The 20,994-nt window shown below is 35.3% G+C and overlaps 1 protein-coding gene across 1 annotated transcript in view; it reads right to left on the reverse strand.

Moving 5' to 3' along the window:
* LOC128242899 (ubiquitin carboxyl-terminal hydrolase 10-like) overlaps nt 1-20,994 on the reverse strand; it is a 38,088-nt gene that overhangs the window by 2,952 nt on the left and 14,142 nt on the right. The window contains exons 8-14 of the mRNA XM_052960321.1: nt 20,522-20,622; nt 6,997-7,102; nt 6,131-6,246; nt 5,665-5,790; nt 3,589-3,681; nt 2,277-2,421; nt 167-232 (exon numbers count right to left, since the gene is read on the reverse strand). Of these exons, the coding sequence (XP_052816281.1) occupies nt 167-232; nt 2,277-2,421; nt 3,589-3,681; nt 5,665-5,790; nt 6,131-6,246; nt 6,997-7,102; nt 20,522-20,622 (753 nt within the window). The remainder of the gene's footprint in view (nt 1-166; nt 233-2,276; nt 2,422-3,588; nt 3,682-5,664; nt 5,791-6,130; nt 6,247-6,996; nt 7,103-20,521; nt 20,623-20,994) is intronic.

A 20,994-nucleotide genomic window follows, 5' to 3' on the forward strand; every position in this document is an offset into this window, starting at 1 on the left:
CTTGCCTTAATGTTGTGTTCCCCAAATGTTGATCTACTGCGTCCAACTGACTTTTTCCTTCCATTTTCCTTCTAAATGCTAAAGAGCTTAAACGTCACCCACATCTCCCACCCTCCAACACACACACACACCAGCAAGAAAAACACTGATGTTAACCAAAAGGTACCTGCAAACAGCTTGTACGATCTTTGCTGAATGGAGAGTTTGTTGCGGGCATTCGGTGACAACAGGTCTGAAATTATACAGGTTTAAAATATATATTAAAATAACTCATAATATACAGGCATATAATGGGCAAAATCCAACATATAATTAAAGCTCGAGTTCAAACACATGTGTATATTGTCACTTGTAAGCTGTATCCTAACTTATATGGAAACACCCTGACAAATGTTTTCTCAGACATTGTCACTAATATACGTTGTCCAGTTAATCAAATATATTAAAACAAAAGTGCAGACAGGTGCGAAGTGCAGACTGCCAATATGTCATGCACATTTCCAAATAACACATAAACCCATTAATTAACCATTAAGAGCTAAAATAAACAGAGATTTATCTGTCTGCTTTTCAGACCTTGAACAAATTTGTAAGCACTTTTTCACAGCGATGATAGGTTGTTATTGTTGTATTGCATTTAATTTTTTAAAAAGTATTTGTTTATTATCTAAAAGACAGGTGTATCTAAAAGACAGGTGTGCCAACAAGCCGAGTATTTTATCAATTCCGATAATACATTGATCATATTAAGACTGATGACGTGGAAAACATTTTATAAAGATGGAATTTAATAAATATGTCCAATGACAGGATGATATTTTATTGATTTGTAAAATAAAAGAAATCTACTTGCAATGGTCACTGGGCATGAGATCATGGGTTTTAATGGTTATATAAAAATAAATGATTTCATATTATAACTATCAATTTTAGCTCAACTCATTTAAGAAGTCTTTAAATCAAGAATGTGGAATTGAAGAATAAAATCCAAGCATTTTTGTTAACCCTCCAAAATAAAGACCACTCTACAAACAAGAGTTGTCACAGAGACAGCGCGCTCGACTATTACGCCGCTTTTCAGTGTAAGGACTGAAAAGTTTTGGCGAAACATGGTTCACTGTAAAATTAGATTAGATTTCAATGCAATACATGATGTATTTGCTTAGATATTAACATGAATGTGGTTACATGCAAAATTTTAACTTGAATTACTAAGTCCTATATTTAAGGGCCATTATTTGCAAAATACAGTACAAAAATGCAAAATGCAATACAGTAAAACTGCGTTCCTTCAAGGTTGCCGGGGACCGAGCCTAAACCTCGAGGAAACAGATGTTTCGAAGACCTGATTTTTAATTCGCCAGTCTGTTATGAAATATCTTTCAATGTATTTTAAGTTTGAAGTCGTCTGTTTACTAAGACACCGAATATGTGTTGCGTTGTTGAAATCGCTCATATATTCAAAGGTTGTTGTATACTATATGTATTCTTAATATATGATGTATAAGAAATATCAATAAATAAATGAATAAATAGAAATTTTTATTTTTAAAAGAATTGCTATATTGCAAGGCAAAGTGACAAGAAGGAATTCTTTTCAGAGATTCCGATGTTGGATCAATAGTATCGATGGATCGATGGTAGTGTTTATTCATATTTTTATTACTCATTTACATTTCTCACAATTAACTTCTTGTCTTTAACTTCTCATAATTACCTTCTAAAATGCACATATCGGTCATGCATTAACAGTGATAAACGGTTTTTCACACCTTATCAAATTGCCCTTCAACTGTCAATGCAATTTTACAACTTGCTAAAATTTTAACACCTAGCATTGTTTGTTTATTTATGAACACGCGTTCGGGAAAAGTGTAAATTATGACCTCGAGGGAGCCATAACGTTTTGTGCATGATTTGTGTACTTGGGACGGAGTTTATTGCTCGACTCCTCGACATAATTAGGTTTCGATGCAGCATTGGTATATTTTATATGAAAATAGAAGGAAAAAAGTTCGGAACTAAGCTCCGACCTCGAGGGAACGCCGGTTCTCGAACGACCGCTTGTTCGAACGACCCCAGTTTTACTGTACATCAAGAAGTTGCTGAGATATTAACCTATGTGTGCGTACATGCAAAACCTTAACCAGAATTTCTAAGTCAAATAATAAAGGCCAATTATTTGCATTAAATTCAAATAAGTGTTATCTTACTTCATTAATTCAGTAGGTTAGATAGTTGAGAATACATATCTAAAGTTTCAATGTAACACCAACCTTTAGTGATTTCCAGTTCAACCTTGTAGTCGACCTTCTTCATGAGCTTCTGTGAGCCGCCATCTTTGTTGTAAACGAAACACTTGAGATGAAGGATCAGCACAGGGGGCAGCTCTTCTAGGGACAGCTTCTTACTGACATCAACCTGTGTGGGGCAGAACAGGGGTAAATACTGGAGTAATGCTCAAAACGTATGAACGTTACAAGTGAGGGCAGGACAGGGGTGAATACTGGAGCAATGCTCAAAACATATGATCAAGTGAAGGCAGAACAGGGGAAAATACTGGACCAATGCTCAAAACATATGAACGTTACAAGAGAGGGCAGGACAGGGGTGAATACAGGAGCAATGCTCAAAACATATGATCAAGTGAGGCCAGGACAGGGGTGAATACTGGAGCAGTGCTTAAAACATATGAACAAGTGAGTGGAAAACAGGGGTGAATACTGGAGCAGTGCTTAAAACATATAAACAAGTGAGGGGAGAACAGGGGTGAATACTGAAGCAATGCACAAAACATATGGACATGAGGCCAGAACAGGGGTTAATACACCAGTACAAAGTAACCATAGTAACATATGGACCAGTGAAAGCAAATCAGAATACTGAAATCGTTTTTTCCACATTGGACATGCATATATCCAGTGAAATTAGCCCTGCTATCCTATGCTAGCCCATTCAAGCGCAATACTGAGCCTATCCTTGGTTCAAACAGTGTCTATTTTTAAACAAATAAGACATTAACCAAGTCACCACCTTTATGCAAGAACTCAAGAACTGCTTCTATTTCTATATGCAGTTATTGAGTTATTGCACAAGGGTAACAAAACTTAATATACATAATTTAAGCTAAGGATTTCTTTTTCTTTTCTTGTATAGTTTATCATAATTGAAATATGCCATATCAATAGTCAGATTATAATTTTTGCAAGAAAAAGGATAACAACATAAAACCATAGCTGTCACAGGCACAATCAATACTCAAAAAATGCTTAAATTAGTGGTATGTAACCAATGTCAAACCTGACCTGTACTTTATGGTGGTAAACATTATGTACCAAAATCATTTAAATCTCACATCAATTTCAAGATTTATTGTCAGGATAGAGTATTTTTGCCCAATTCCAAGATGAAAAGGGTCCCTAACTCCCATAATTAGTGGCTTGTAAGTTGCCCTTTGAGCTGTATTGGTGAACATGTGTATTATAATTATTAAATATGTCGACCCAAGACAAATTGACCAACAGACAAGCTTACTTATATCACCTATATACCAAACCACCCAGTTATTTTTTGTATACATGTACATACCTCAGCGTTTGTGCTAGGACAGGTGTAGCCACTGATCTGTTCCTTGCTAACCAACTCCTCCAGTGCATCTTGAACCGACCACACTCGCTCAGACTGGAAAAAATAGATTAAGCATTCAGTAAAGGATAATATGTGCTGGGATGAGGAATATGAGATTCTGCTCACTATGCCTAATACAAGGTGCTCTGATCATTTTGGCAAATTAAAAACTTCTTTATCAATGGAGACTATGAGTACCCCTGATCACTATGGAGAATGTGAGACTAACTGATCATTACGGAGAATGTGAGACTAACTGATCACTACGGAGAATGTGAACGTGAAGAATACAAGACTTACCTGATCGCTTTGGAGAATATAAGACGACTAATTGCAATGGAGAATATGAGGCCCCTAATCACTATGAAAAATATGAGACTCCCTGATCACTATGGAAAATATGAGGCATACAGGATACATATTAATCTAGTCCTTTATAAGTTGTATCAGGTTTTAAGCTACTTCCAGGATATTTAGGATTTTATAAATGGACATTTCATTTACAATTGAAGGGAAACAAATAGTTTAGCCAGAGTAATGGAATTATCTCCATAATGTGTTTCCATTGTCAACAAGTGTATTGAGGTTCACCCTGAATACTCTTAACAGTGTTTAACTTAAAGCCTTCATATTACAAATTACAAGACCACTGAACATGCTTGCGTGTTGTTGTTTTCAGCACAATTAATGAATTATTACCAAAAGGAGTCGGGAACTAACTTAGAAAGCGAACAAAGATAAAACAGATTATCCAATGAGAGGAATAAAGCTGCTCTCTCACAGATTGAACGTTTTGACAACTTTTTTATTTTTTGTCTTTGAATGAGCCAATTTTTGTGAAAATCCATGGAAACCAGTGATATAAGACAAAAAATCAGATCGCAGATTTTAATATTTAAGTTCCAAAATTGATGTTTTATGCATTTTTCTTAAACCGTTAGTGACGGTTTAAGCAATAAAACATTAATTTCGAACGGAAATACGAAAATCTATGACCTGATTTTTTGTCAGCAATCTGATATGATTGGTTTGCAGATATTTGCGCAAAAATTTGCTCTCTCCAAGACAAAAATTAAAAAAAGTTGAAAAAATGGTAAATCTGTGAGAGTGCAGCTTTAAGGCAGCTTCGAAATTAAAAACAGTACATCAAAACCAATGGAATCCTATCACGACAAACTCATTCTCAAGCTCAAGGACTTTCTGATTGTTTTACAAATACCCACCAAACGGGCATTAAAAACAATATGATTTGCTGTTTTAATTAGCAATATATGTTGATCTATGGCATTTATCATCACTATTAAAGTCAAATTCATTGGCGGATGATATAACTTTGTCACTGATAACATGTGTATTAAGTTTCATGAGAAATCTTGAGCACTTTGCCGTTCGTTATGGCTAAGGGAAAACATACTAAAACTGCATTATGGCCAAGGGAAAACAGACTAAAACTGCACAGAAAGCCAATCAGAGAGACACAACCATCAATGCGAGGATATTTCCTGTGTCTTTGAAAACATTTGACAAACCAAAATAGCATCTAAATACCTGAAATTGTGATGGAAGACCCACAGGCAACCAGCAAGTGCATTAAAATTAATTAGCTTCATAGCCAGTCCCTACACAGTTCAATGATCAGTACATCAAATCTTCATACATTTCATGTCATAAAGACATTTTAACAGCTTCCTACTCAAAGTAGTTATCCCCCCCCCCCAACCCGCAGGATATTTCAGAAAAAAGCTACCTTATTAAAAAGTTTTTCCAGACTTCCAGAATGCTAAGTACGGTAGTTTAAATCAGATCTTTATTTTTTTACCTAGGCAATTCATATAAATTATTACCAAGGTTACTGGATGGCTAAAATAGTAAAAGTACATAATTCCTGGTTGCAAACGCCTCTGTGCATTTCAAACATAATTCTTTAAAGTTCATTGCATTTTATGAAGTCAGAAATACTCTAATAAAGAAACTACATTCTTGTTCAACAAACTGCATTGAATCCATTCTGATGTAGAAATCCATGGGCACCATTACCTGTATGTCCAGCTGCAGTGTGAAGAATGGCTGGAGTGTGGCCGTCTCCTTGGCAGAGGTCTTGTACACAGCTGAACGCAAAATCCCCGCAAATATGTCGGCTATCGGACTCTTGGAAAAATTAGCCTATAAAACAAGAGCTGTTTTATAGGAAGGCCACATATAGTTCTGAGGTCAATTCAACTAGAGCTATCACAGAGGTGATGAATACCCCTATAAGTTGCCTGGACACAGGAATAGTTAAATATTGTGTTTTGGAATTAACAAAATGAGCATTTTAAAACTGATCATCATTGTGCTGTAAGTTATATCAGACAAATATTATCAGACCATTTTTCCTTTTTATTAAATGGTCATATCTCTGAATGAAATGTAATTAATTCAATCATAATCCACTTGACAAAAGACTGATTGAATTTTTGTATTATTACACCAAAAAAAACCCTCTTCGCACTTCTGCACCTACCGTGCGTGTGAAAACGGACTTTTTCTTTGGTCCGACCTGCTCCCAGGCATCCTCGTCTGCAGGCTCGTCTGCCGCAACAAAACCATTCGTCTGACCCTCCTCCCCTTGCTCATCGTCTGAAGTATTATGTACAGAATTTGAACTTTATATCACAGAGGCCCTGAACAGGCATCTTCCCTTCTGAAATCATGCAGTTTTCCCCATTGCTTGGAGATATCCCTGGAATTGGCATTCCCCCAGAAGGATTTTAATCTAAAATGGAATGCTATGAGCCCCTTCCTAAATTCCTGTGAAAATAACTACATAGGCATCGTTACTGTTTGGGATAAATAGTAATATTGATATGTTTGATAACTTTCGACTGCCATTTTTGGGTTTTAGCTTAATAGGTATGGAAGTGTGCTTCACCATGTCCTCTTTGGTAACTCCCTTCTGCCCTCATGTAGACCAACATGTGTACCCTTCTGCCTTCATAGAATTAAAAGCTTAAGATAAACAAATCTTTTGTTTTGATTAAATCTTAAAATATTATTATAAATTCATATAAACTTGACATATTTGGCAGTTGTAACCTACTATTACTTCAATTAAGCACATTTCCTACAATTTTTTGGTGAAACTCATAATGTTCAAACTCTTTAATGCCAGACACAATTGCGCTTTTCTCACTTAGCACCCTGTCCTTCTTTTGCAGCACCCCGTCCCTTTGAAATGCCGGCTAAAACCCTACATTATACATACAGATAATGATTTCTCTAGAGCAAAGGAGGCTATTTCCATTCCACATGTTAAGGTTATGACAGTGATGACATGTGAACAATGTTCAATTCTAGAGCCTGTAAAGGTCTCTATGGTATTAGACCCACCTGTATGTTCAGACTGGCAGTTGAGGTTGACAGCAGCTGACATTTCTTCGTGCATTCCATCGAGAATACAGCTGAGAAATTCCTCAGCATCTTCTTGCTTTCCCAACTGAAAATAGTGAGTAATCTGATAATTATGTTGTCTTACTCTCACCCAAAAGTTTGATCCCCACCAGAATGAGAGTGATCTAGTGGTATAGGTGTCCACCTCTCACGAAGAGGTTATAGGTTTAATCCCCACCAGTGTGAGAATGGTCTAGTGGTATAAGGGTCCACCTCTCACCCAAGAGGTTATGGGTTTGATCCCCACCAGGGTGAGAGTGGTCTAGTGGTATAAGTGTCCACCTCTCACCCAAGAGGTTATGGGTTTGATCCCCACCAGGGTGAGAGTGATCTAGTGGTATAAGTGTCCACCTCTCACCCAAGAGGTTATGGGTTTGATCCCCACAAGGGTGAGAGTGATCTAGTGGTATAAGTGTCCACCTCTCACCCAAGAGGTTATGGGTTTGATCCCCACCAGGGTGAGAGTGATCTAGTGGTATAAGTGTCCACCTCTCACCCAAGAGGTTATGGGTTTGATCCCCACCAGGGTGAGAGTGATCTAGTGGTATAAGTGTCCACCTCTCACCCAAGAGGTTATGGGTTTGATCCCCACCAGTGTGAGTGATTATATGGTAAGGTTTCTTACCTAGAAACAACTTAAGTGAGATTCATATTAGCTTTCTGCTGTTGTTAATTATCAAGTATAACCTTACTGAAAAACAATATATAAGATAACGGCCTCTCACATAGTTTACGATATAGAAAACATTCTGATCATCAAGTCTAAATCCCTACATCACTGCTAGAAAATGTCACTTTTAAGCCAAGATTTGTTCAATAACAATGTTTTGAAAACCTGAAAAAAAAATTAACAGTGCAAAGCTTTCATACGTCTGATCATCTTGACTACTGCATATCTGTGTTCTAAAACACTGCTAAAAGCTATTCCATATTTGATAGTTGGTCATTAAGCAAATTGTGTGCAGACAGCAGATATTTTACTTGTTTAGAAAAAACAACGCTAAACCAATTTCTCAAACACGAAAAGGCTTCAGACACATTGTAGAGAATAATATTGTAATTGCACAACCTTTCCGGACTGGCTTACTGGTGCCATTCCATTTACTTTCTTTGAGAATTTTGTCACAATAGTTTTGTCTTGTTATTCTATTTTCTAGCCAACAATTCAGAAATTGTACTTGGGTTGGGGACTTAATTAACAACACCATTCATCTGTGTGGACTTTTAATTATTCTTAGCCAATTTTCCATATTTGCTACATAATTAATTTTAACATAGTGCTGGTGTCACCATGTGGCGACATAGCTCAATGCGATGTATGCTAGACTACTTATTCTTTAAAAAAAAACGTGACATGCACAGTGTTCGAAATTCGCGGTAGCCCGATAGCCCGAGGCTACCAAATTTCAGCTGGGGCTACTGATTTTCCACAGAAACTAGCCCGACCGGGCTACCGTTTTTTCCTTGTGATTTAAAAAAAACCTGCCAATTAAACGTGTTACGCATCGTGTTTTTTATACGCAAAGCCTTATTATTCAAGAACGCGTCCTTCAAGGCGACTGGAGTGACAACGGCGTAGTCGGATTCGCCGAAATTTACGATGATAAAAAAGCTAATTGCTCAGCTATTCAGGACTCAAGCCATGTGCTCAATGTTTGTTTATTTAATCAATGAATATAAGCACATGTCAAAATTAATTAACGCCCAAAGTGACAAGTAATTATCGATCAGTTTCTAACCAGTAACTGTGTCTAATAGCAGCAGTCAAACTCTATGACGTCATTTAAACTCCGCCCATTATGTAAATGAACGGATAAAGTCGGCAGTTTTTGACAACAATGATGGCTATGAAAATCAACAATGCTAAAATAGCAATATCAACATTGATATTTTGTTTATTTCATTTAAATATATTTTATTTATTAGCTAAAATAAAAAGATATTTAAGTTTTTAATGCGAATAGAACATAATCATTCTACAAAAGTTGTCTGAAATGCGGAAGAAACAGGTGCCTGCTTACTTCCTGACAAATTTAATCAAAGTGAAAGGAGAACTGTCGGATATAGTTAACTCGTTGTCTGTGTACAGTACAGTAGGGTTCTACATGTTGTATTGTATACCTTTGAATAGCTTTGCCATTATTTTTCAGGGTTCCCCCTGGGTTCTAAAAAGTTGTCGCCACTTTTTCGCGGGGGGTTAAGGGGGCCGCGATAGGCCCCCTTACGGGTCCAGGGCAGCGCCCTTGTGGGGGCCAAGGGGGCGAAGCCCCCTGAAGCTCATGGGGTTTAAGCATTTTAAGAGCCTTAAATTGCATTTAATTAGCAAATCATAACATTTTGTTGTACATGAAGCACAAGATATTAATAGCAAATTGTTATTCTGTTGACAAAATTCATTGTATATGGACTAGTATATAAATAAAAAAATATTGCAAAACATGTGACATAAACATCAATATGTTGATTTCAGTCTAATGCCTGCATACAACAAAAGAATACATTTGTGAAATTATGAGATAAATTTAAAATAAATGGAAACTCAAAGAAATATTCATTGTCAAACTATAGGGCCATAACTTTCCTAATAGAAATTTGTCTACCTACTCTTTATTCCAGCCAACATATAAGAAGCCTTATCAAATGGGGTTTAATCCTATTTATTTGATTTCTGTTAATCTTTTTGACACTTTTTGAACTCTTAGAATGCTGCATTTATAGCAATTACAAATTGCGACAAAACCGAAAGCAAGTCTATTTTTAGCGCGTAAACGTCATTACGAAATTTGCATATCACGTGACTTTCCGACAACCTAAAATTCTACGATTTGCATATTTAAAACTAACACGATAATTACGCAACAACAAGGCTGTTGAGCTAAATATTAAAATTCTTTGCTAATAAGAGACATAACAGTTAAAGGATGTCACTGTTTATCCGTGAAAGCAATAAAATTCTGCAATAATTAGCCAGGTGTTGACTGGGCCGTGACTGCTTGCCCTAATTATCGGATTAATTTTTGTTGTCGCACCAGCAGATGCGCTTGATTTATGACAGTGACAGAATCGCTTATCATGCAGGCCGCATGGTCACCACTTACGTCATTTTAAGAAAATATTTTTTGAAAAAAAATCGTTGTCGCCATAAATTCGCCAAATTTGAAAAGTTGTCGCCACTTTTGCGATTTTGTCGCAAATGGCGACAATGGCGATCGCCAGCGGGAACCCTGTTTTTTAAAGAACAATTATAGGAATATTGGCAATATGACCATCGATATATTTTTGTTGTTACATCTGAAACTTGAAAGTGAAACTGAAAGTTGAAAAGAGAAAAATGTCATTGCACAATCGCTGGTGCATATCGGATTTGACAAGGATGCATTGGATAACAGAACTTACAGTACATGCATAACTCTTTTCATTAAATAAATGATATATTCAGAAAATATTTTTCTCTTTTTTCTCGTAATACCTTTTTGAAAACTTTATTAGTTACTGAACTTTTGATGACTACACTAATATAAGTATATGACTATAATTTATTATTGACACATTGTTCAGATTGGGGAGCATTTATTGAAACTGTATGAGCGTGCTAGATTAGATGATCAGACTCGTTGCGGAATCGTAATTAAACTTCCAAAAATTATTCTGAACGAGTGAAATTTTTAAGTGTTTAAGTTTGGGCTAGTGAAATTGGTTTCGGGCTAGTAAAATTTCCTATCTGGTAGCCCGAATGGGCTAGTGGATTCAAAGCCGAATTTCGTACACTGCATGCATGTGGCAGTACAAAAAAAGGAAATTCCATATTGCTAGCATTTGTGAAGGTTAGGATCAATGTTTTACTTGTCTATGGGTGCCTTTGGAAGTAGACTATCAACTACAGTTTTAGGTCAGACAGTTTAATCTTGTAATATCTAGATAAATGTTAAGCGCTGGGAGAGCGATGTTGTCATACGTTAGGCAAATAAAAGTACAATTTTCAGGCATTCTGTTCAGGTGAAGAGTGCACATTTGAAAGTTCGCCAAGTCGTCTAGCAGAGGACATTCACTACAGGAGGTACATAACAACCTGACGTGACTTGATTTCTTTCAAGGAAGCCTGTTTAGAAATTCCAAGGCCTTGCATGCTACAACCATTTACCTGTCCCTTACACATGTTGACCATTTAGCAGAATTATTACCAGATGGAGTCAGGAACTTGTTTCGAAAGTGAATAAAGTAGTGTAGAAAATAAATAACCGTACTTCAAAACTTTAATGTATTCCTAACACGACAATCTCATTCTCAAGCTCATGGATTTCCTATCGTTTTACAAATCACCATCAACTCGCATGAAAAACAATATGTTTTGCGGTTTAATTTGCATTCAATGAAAACAACAATAATTTCAACAAAACATCTTGGTAGAGGATGGTGAATGTTTAATGGAAGATATAAAAACATGCGTTGTATTTGGCCTCAGGCTCAAAAGAATAAATCAGTCTGGTTACCGTGACAAACCATCCCAAAATATAGGAAGCTCTCATGAAGGTTCTCCTGACTCATTTCTTTTAAGCAAACTGTGTCCATACCAAACACAAATCAAGTAACAACCAAAACCAAACAGTGAAGATCTTTTAATTAGTCCCTGCATTCATTATTTCTGCAGTAGTCCACAGACAAATCACACCCTGATAAAGCACTAAGCTAAACCATGAACCCCACAAGCACAAAAACATGTATCCCTACTTCAATATATCTGGACAACTTCACAACAAGCTATGACATACTTCACATCAAAATTAACATTGAAAAATAATTTTATTTCCTCCCCCCCCCCCCTCTCAGGGCAATATGAGTCCATCCAAGACCAAGTCAAAGAATGCATTCTAGAAGGATTTTTATCATACCCCCCCCCCCAAATTTCCATTGACAATAAAAAATAAAATAATTCAGTATGACTGGTTATGCCTTTGATATGCATCAGTTGTAGATAGTTCAGATTCATCAGGTCTTAGGTTAGCAAAGGTTATCACATGCATCAAATCCTTTTTATCAAACTATTGTATTGCTAAATATTCTTCCATGTCAGAATTTCTATGTCTTTAAACAAGAGCTGTCATAGAGACAGCGCGCTCGACTATTTGGGTGTATGGATTGAAAAGTTTTGACAAAACATGCATGGATCACTGTTGGATTGGATTTCAATGCAATACATTATGTGCTAAGATATTTACATAAATTGAATTGGAAAATATTCCAGGTGGAAGCAAACCTTAACGTAAATTCTAAGTAAAAAAAAGAGGCATAATTTTGTTAAAATGCTTGATAGAGTTACCTCCTCCTGTGTACAGGTTGGGGGCATGATTGTGAACAAGTGTGCAAAGTTTCAAAGCCAGATGTCAATTGACTTTGAAAATATTTGAGGTGGTACAAAAACTCATACAAAAACTTTAACATAAGTGGTTACGCCGACGCTCGGGTGACTAGGATAGCTCTCCTTATTCTTCGAATAGTCAAGCTAAAAACCTAAGAAATATAACATGTTTTTCTTCATAACAGTGTGTCATTTGACCGAATCAATCCCATTACAAACTCGCTCACATGATGCAGCACATTTCTCCTAAGGTTATTTGATTTTTTTGTCTGTTCATTCTAAATGTTAGATTAAAAAAATATTTTACAGATGTGTGCATCCTTTTAAGCCTACACAGAATAAAATGTAATCTAGGATGAAAATTGTTCTTCTCTCTTACACTCTATTTTAAATTATACAAGTACAATTTTCAGCATATTGTCCCGATTTAGGAGACTGGGTGAAAAAAGAAATCTAACTGAAATGAACCTGACACCAGGAAAAAGAGAAAAGTTCTTACAGGATACAGGGAAAAGACATAACAATCCCTAGAAAGACTTAATTTTCATGGAAATAAGTTATATAACACATTTAATGCTATTCCCATCTAATTCCCTAATGGCTAATGATGTTAACAAGCACCCTGCTTAGTTCATAAAACACATACTAAGTGCTTCTGTTTTAAGAATTGAAAGCAATGATTCAGAATAAAGCTTAACACAAAAATGTCTTATTCAATTACTGAATGTTAAATGAACACTGCTTAAAAGGGATCTCATTCACGCTTAAAGATGCACTCTTACTCCCAAATAAGATTTACATCAATTAATAATATTGTTTTATTATTCCAAAAAGGATGAATAAATGTCAAAAACAATGGTTCTTATGAAGGATATCGAGTTTAATTTGAAAGAAATGAGCATAAAACACAGTATTTCTACCTTATGAGACTATAGTGGACTACCGTAAATCTTTTAGCATTCACCAATCATTTAATATTTTTGCGCTTTCTGCTTTTAAATTCATGGTTATAAACTCAAAATCAGTAGTTAATATTTTCCATAAATGCATTATTTAGTTAGTAGTTCAAGGTTGATCAGTCAAAATCTATGTTTGTTGTACGTGTGTATGTATTGATTTTGAATAAGAGTGTCACTTTAAAAGGATCTCATTCACATCTTATAGGGCAGGCCTTTTTTCTTTAGTACCCATTGGTCCGACTATCAGACCCATTCCCAAAGCAAATTATAAGATATTTTTTCCAATCTTCAGAAAAAAATCCCAACCAAAACTAAAATATATTTAATAATGTCCTCATTCGTAGGAAATTGAAAATTTTGTTCTTTGACCTGTAAAACTCCCCAATTTCGGCATATTTCACAACACAAATTTTCCCAAAATATCTAGGGTCTTTTTCCCAATATGGGCAGAAAAGTCCCGTAGGGTCATAGAAAAATAATAAGTTAGTTTGAATTCTTGTTTCAATGATAAAGCATTAACAAAAGTTAACCTGGATGTCAGCAACTATTTTGCTGTAAGTGTTGAGTAGCACTATCGGGTTTTATAGGCTTGGATTTACAAAATTCTGTTCAAAGGACTATCTGCCAGTTGCTGATTGGTAGTAAAATACCTCAATTTAGACAGAGTTAAAACAAACTTTTCCATCATGAGATATGTGACTGAGTCTCTTTAACAAACTATTACTATCAGGTATTTGAGTCTCTTTAACAAACTATTACTGTCAGATATTTGAGTGAGTCTCTTCAACAAACTATTACTGTCAGATATTTGAATGTGTCTCTTTAACAAACTATTACTGTCAGATATTTGAGTGAGTCTCTTTAACAAACTATTACTGTCAGATATTTGAGTCTCTTTAACAAACTATTACTGTCAGATATTTGAGTCTCTTTAACAAAATATTACTGTCAGTTTTTTGAGTGAGTCTCTTTAACAAACTATTACTATCATGTATTTGAGTGAGTCTCTTTAACTATTACTGTCAGATATTTGAGTGAGTCTCTTTAACGATCATGTGTTATATTACCACATTACTTCATAAGAAGTGAAAGTAGGCCAATCATTTGCATGCTATGAACATGAGAGATTGAAATTGTATCTTAATTCTGTAAAAAATACAGACCAAGTTTCACAAATACTCATGAATCCTCCTTTGGTTTTGACTTAATTTTATATTAACATATTGTTCATTGAACTTTGAAGCCTGTCTTATTGTATACAAGGGTATTAAATAATCTAAAAACATGTGAAATATCTAGTATTCTGGCACAATACTTTCTTATCCCTTTTATCCTGCTCTAATGGACTAAAGTGAGTAAGGCCAGAGTTTTTATATCTTTAGATTTACGGGAGCGCCGTACCTAAATATTGCAAAACCCAAATAAAAATAAAATTCATTTTCGTAGTTTTATTTTTATTTTTTCCGACGAACGTTGCTCCAAGGTTAAGAAAAAAATAAAATTAGTGTTCTATAACCCATATCTCAGAACCAACTGGTGTACCAATTGTCATTCATTATCGGTCTTTTTACTGCACAAACCACGTAAACCAGTCGGAAATACGCGGGGGGAAACAGAACAGGTACCCGTTACCATAACAACGTCCTGTCAAAAGTGAAAGTACTTTTTGTCATACCCCTTATTTCTCACAATTTCTGCAGCTATATAGAAATGTTTTACTACAAAAACGTTCCGATGTTTATGTTTCATTGTTTAAATAAAACCGTGGTGAACTTAGAGCGTGTTTATTGTGATTTTTTTTGTAGATTCAGTATGTTGTTCGCGTTTCGTGGAATGATTGCGAAACTTCCGGTCAAAATAAGGAGACAGAAATTCGTGGGTTGTATTGTCTATTAAAAGTCGTTGGCGCATGTCGTATATTAACAAGGATGAATTGGATTACAGCGCAAAAATGTATATAGCTTCTGACAAACACAAACTGCAAAATGATATCGTGTTCATCATAGTCGAAATGGATATTTTTGTCTGAATTTGACTCTGGGGAGCATTGAACACACTGCTTCACGATCACATATTTGAAGAGAAAAACACAAGGTATTCGTAGTTATGCCCCCACAAAGTGGCGGCATATAGGGTTGCCCTTGTCCGTACGTACGTCCGTACGTACGTCCCGAAGATTGTTTCCGATCTAATTCTTGAAAACCGTTTGTCCAATCCTCACCAAACTTTAAACACATGTTTGTGACCATAATATCTTGATCAAGTTCGATAGTCATGGAAATCGCTTTAGTCATTTAGGAGTTACGGCCCTTTTTTGCCAAAAATACTTCAAAAATATATGTTTCCAATCTAATTCTTGAAAAGTATGTGTCCAATCCTCACCAAACTTTACATACATGATTGTGACCATAATATCTTGATCAAGTTCGATAGCCATGGAAATCGCTTTTGTCATTTAGGAGTTACGGCCCTTTATTTGCAAAAAAAGACTTGAAAAATACGTCCCGAAGATTGTTTCCGATCTTATTCTTGAAAACCGTTTGTCCAATCCTCACCAAACTTTAAACACATGTTTGTGACCATAATATCTTGATCAAGTTCGATAGTCATGGAAATCGCTTTAGTCATTTAGGAGTTACGGCCCTTTTTTGCCAAAAATACTTCAAAAATCATTATGGCTTATTTTCTGTGACAAAAAACCGAAGTGGGGGCATCCGTGTCCTATGGACACATTTCTAGTTGTTAATTAGTTTAATAATGATTTAGAATTTAAATCGTTATAGAATACTTAAAATGATGTAATAATACCATAGTGTGTGTTTCCGATAAAACAGAAAAAATCTGAACATAAGATATCTGGCAGTCAGTTCAAGAAGTCAAACTTATCCGTTGCTTATTGCCAACGGGCATAGCTGGAATTAGAAGGATATTTTTCAGGACTGATTCTAAAATCAGTTCTTAGACCTGGTTTTTTGAAACATATAACACTTGTAAAATTTATCTTAATGCTCCCGAATTTTCTTTGGTGAAGTACATAAATGTAGATTTTGACTGTCTGTGTATCCGTAAGCCCTGTCAAACTTTGAAGTGAAGAGGAATTTCCATCAGGGCTTCTACTTTTTTTGGTTATATTTTCTATATAAAAAACACATCACGGTAAATTGTCACGGTGCTATTTCGTTAAAGACAGAAAAACACATTTGACCTCCTTATTATACCGTGTCTGAAACTGTGTTCAATGTTTGATTACTTCACAATGGAAAGGATATGCTTCTATTGTGGGCAAAAGGTTAGAATTGGCCATTTAAACTTCTTTATTACACTGACATATTTCATAAAATCCATGGGTTGATAATATATGCACCTCATATGCATAGATGCATTCGAACAAATATATACAATTAATTTCAATGAGCGCTTGAACTCACAGTGTTGAGGTCAATATTTTCAGTCATTAAAAGGATCTTTTAATTATGCTTTTGAAACTTTATGGTGATCTATCACGCTTTTTTCAGCCTATGAAATAGCTGACACAAGTAAGGTGTGTTTTGTCTTCGTGATATAAGAAGATTTAAAAAATAAAAAAAATCGGAGAAAAATCCGTTTTATTTTTATTTACTTCTCCTTTGGGACATTTTATGCATTTTATTTTTATTTTTATTTCCTCCTCCTTACCCAACTTTTTGAAAAATCTCCCGTAAATCTAAAGATAAAAAACTCTGGCCTAAGCTATTTATCCCCCTTGTTCTAGAATGAGTGGGTAATCAAAGAAACAATACTCTTTTCAGTGATTTTAGACTGCATACACAGTAGTCTCCCTTCTTTAAATCCCAAACCTTTTTCATCATCATCATGCCTAGCCTGGTGCAGTGTTCAATATTATTCTTAACCTTATATCAGTGATTCTATTCAGTCAATTAGCCAGTCATTTTTATAAACAAATCAAAACACTCAGATTTTACTCATAAATTTAAGCTCAGTCTCAGTTGTTCACTGTATACTGGGACTTTGTTAAGTAGTGGTTTCCTTTGAGTATTCTGGTATTGCTTGTCCCATGATATAACCTACAAGCAAGATAGTCTACCAGAACTGTTGTGAAAGTCTTTTATAAAGCATTAATTGTCATATTACTATAAAATATTTAAATAATTATTGAAAAGTGAGACCTCACCAATGCTCATCTGCTTTTTTCAGCGAAAAAGGGGGATTATTTGACAAAAGATTTAAACAAGAGCTATCACGGTCCTCATTATATCCACCAGACTCTAACATGACACAGGCATGGTAAATGTAGTTGAAGTATTAACTTGTGAAATGTAAAAGAAAATATTCACAAGAGCCTCTGCTGAGAAACATTCCTGGTAAGTTTCATGAGTGTAGGTGCTACATGCAACTCAAAGATTGTATTTCAGACCATTTTGAACTAGTTTTAAGGCATTAAATCTTGTTAGATATATATAGCCAAAATTGACTTAACTGGCAGCTGCACAACAGCTCAGGCTCACCAAAATGCATAGGACATTTTGTGTGTGGAGGTGTAATACCTTAGTCCTGAGGTTCATTCGACACAAGATTTTATTGACAGTACATGCACCTCCTCTAATCAGCTCGTATAATAAGAGTTATTACAAAGCTTGGGAGTTTTTGCACAACAATGACACTGCCTCAAATGATGACACCAAATTAAACATTTAAGTGACCATGTTGGAATTCTGACTCAAGTGCTTGGCATAAAGAAAGGAATCATCAAGCCCTGCTATATGAAACCCTCCATTTGCCAGTTTTTGCTTATTTTCACCACAGAGGTTAAAACAATATCTCAACTATTGTTGGGAATCGAACAGAAATATTACTATGGATAATCGGTTTCTGAAACCGATCAATGATTGATTACTAATTGACTTAATCATTATTTAATTATCTTTGGTCATGATAGTTAAGGCAAACAGATGCAGTACATGCACCAGTTCTAAGCACCAATGTTCCCTTACAATATTGTTTGTACATTTCTTTGTATAAATAACACATGATTTTTTCCAAAACAAACTATCTTTTAGTATTTCTTTGTATAAATAACACATGATTTTTTCCAAAACAAACTATCTTTTAGTGTTTACAAGTTACTATTACAGAACATGAGACCACAGGCTCTCATTTTTGACTTACATTTAGTACAGTACACATGTGTAAAATAACCACAAAGAAAGATATCAATTTCTTTTTAATAATCAGTCAGTAACAAGTACAACAGCAGTTGAATATTCTATATGTTTTACAGGAATATATCCTTTCAGAAAACTGAGAAAACTAAGTTCTTACATGGTAAGAAGTAAACGGTAACATGTTTTAAAAAATCTTTTTTAAACCACAAGCATGAGAAGTTGAAAACTTATCCTTTAGCAGTTAAATTACAAAGAAATTTTGTAATAAGGTACTGTAGTGACATCAGTGTTCGACACTAACGGGGTCCCGGGATCCCGAGGACACCAATTTTTTGGGAGGGACACCTAACTTCAAAGTCTGGTATTCCATCGGGACACTTAAATTTCTGACCGATAAACGCTAAATATCAATAAATAAGTAGCATTTCATTAGTTTATTACCTAAATTCGAGTCCCCCTAAATTTCTTGACAGTGCAAGTCAAAATGATATTATAATTAATATTATCCGACACACCAAAGCGAAAGTGTAGCTGACTTTTTTACTATATAGTTACTTCATGAATCTATAAATAAACTGGTCATTACACAAGGCGCATGCGGGTTAACGCTTCCGTTTTGTTGTTTACATTTTCAACAAGGTCAGAGATGACAGAGATTTATTATCGGTAAACTACTTAAGTGGAATTGTTTTGCTTATGTGTCAGAACCGCTCAAAAAAGATGCCATCACTGGTGATACCTTTATGATACGACCTTCGAGTATTTACAATAACATTTATGGCACAAAAGACCGGCATCATACATTCAGCATTCTTTGTTAATTGGCATTCAACTTATCAGTATTTTTTGTTAATTTTAAAGACATATATTTTAATGCTATGATCAAATCAAAATAGAAATAAACTTTGCTAAGTTTTATTCATTATCTGCAGTCAATTTATAAAATGTTACGACTTTATGGCGCGAAAATTAACATACACAATTTTTGGTCGTCTGCTCTTTCAGTATGCACTATACCTGTTGGGCAGTCTGATTGATTTATCAGCAGCTCTACTAAATATTGGCTTCAGTTTTCACAAGCCAGATGTAATATTCCTACTGATTCTCAATGAAAAGCACCGACATCTGACAAGACCCTGAACCATGATGTATTTTATGCGTATTTTCTGAAAATCTAAAAATAGTAACAACATCAAGTTTTTGTTTACATAGTATCCATCTTTGTTTTTGACTGAAAACAAAAGGGACTTAGACTCTCTACCGCTTTTGAACCCAATCTACCAACTTAGAGACCCAAATACACCTCACTGCCATTGCCAGAGGTTCACATGTCTGACATTCAGTGCTATTAACTTGTCATTACATGCTGCTGAAAACATGTATAATATGGTCTATACTTGAATTACAAATTGAAAAGTAAAAGACACTGTATTTGTATGTTGAATTTAATAATAAACAGGCTCAACAATGAAAAAATGTAAAAAGTGGAAGGGACTCCTAATTTCAGGAAGGGACACTGATTTCAAATGTTGGTGTCCCTTCGGGATCCCTTGGAAAAATGGTTAGTGTCGACCCCTGGACATACTGACTTCAACATTAACTGGCATTAACCAGAAAAGAAAATTAGTCGGCAGTGGTTACGTCCCTTGTTTCTATAATCGATTATTCAAAGTTCAACATCGATTGTCGCCAACGTAGGCCTTTACGATCAATTGTCGATTATAATCTATCATCGGCAGAACACAAATCTCAACTCTTTTCTATGTAAAACAGACAAACTCAAGTTTTTTACATAATGTAACAAACACTACAAAGGTAGTTAAATGATTTGGTCTGTAAGGTGTATGTCAATTTTCAATTAGTTTATGAGGTTGTCAGTGTTTGATGAAATTAATCGATTAACGTTTACAAAGGACTAAACAAGAAAAGCTGATGATGACTCATGGTCACATTTATACACAGATCCAGCTTAAACAGTCAAAACAAACCTTGAAATGTGGATTAACAGCAATGACTTGCAGCATCCTGTACACATAGGTTGGTTCAAACGATGGCCCCGGGGTGATATCACGTGTTCCCTTGGGTTGACCTGTAAGGAATGAAAATCTAAATGCTAACTCAGAGCGAGGCCCAAAATTCTCAACCCCATCCCTATACTGCCACTATGGAATAAGTGGCAATTGTAAATGTCAGAGTTCAGGGCCAGTATTCACTATAATTCTTATTCTTATCTTGTACCATGCTAGACTTGCTGGTTTTGTCAATGGTAACATGATACTAAATTTCATGGTAAACCAATATGGCTTCCCAGGGTTCTCAAAATGAACCGGCCGCCGGCCTATTTGACCGCTTAAAACCACAAAAACGGCCGGTTAGAATTGTTGTCGAAACCATAAGGTCACATTCTTTTCTGACCTATTTTAATACTGATTATCTATTCTTACTTCGGCGTATGTAAGAG

Source organism: Mya arenaria, chromosome 8 (assembly GCF_026914265.1).
Source record: "Mya arenaria isolate MELC-2E11 chromosome 8, ASM2691426v1".
NCBI classification, from domain to species: domain Eukaryota; kingdom Metazoa; phylum Mollusca; class Bivalvia; order Myida; family Myidae; genus Mya; species Mya arenaria.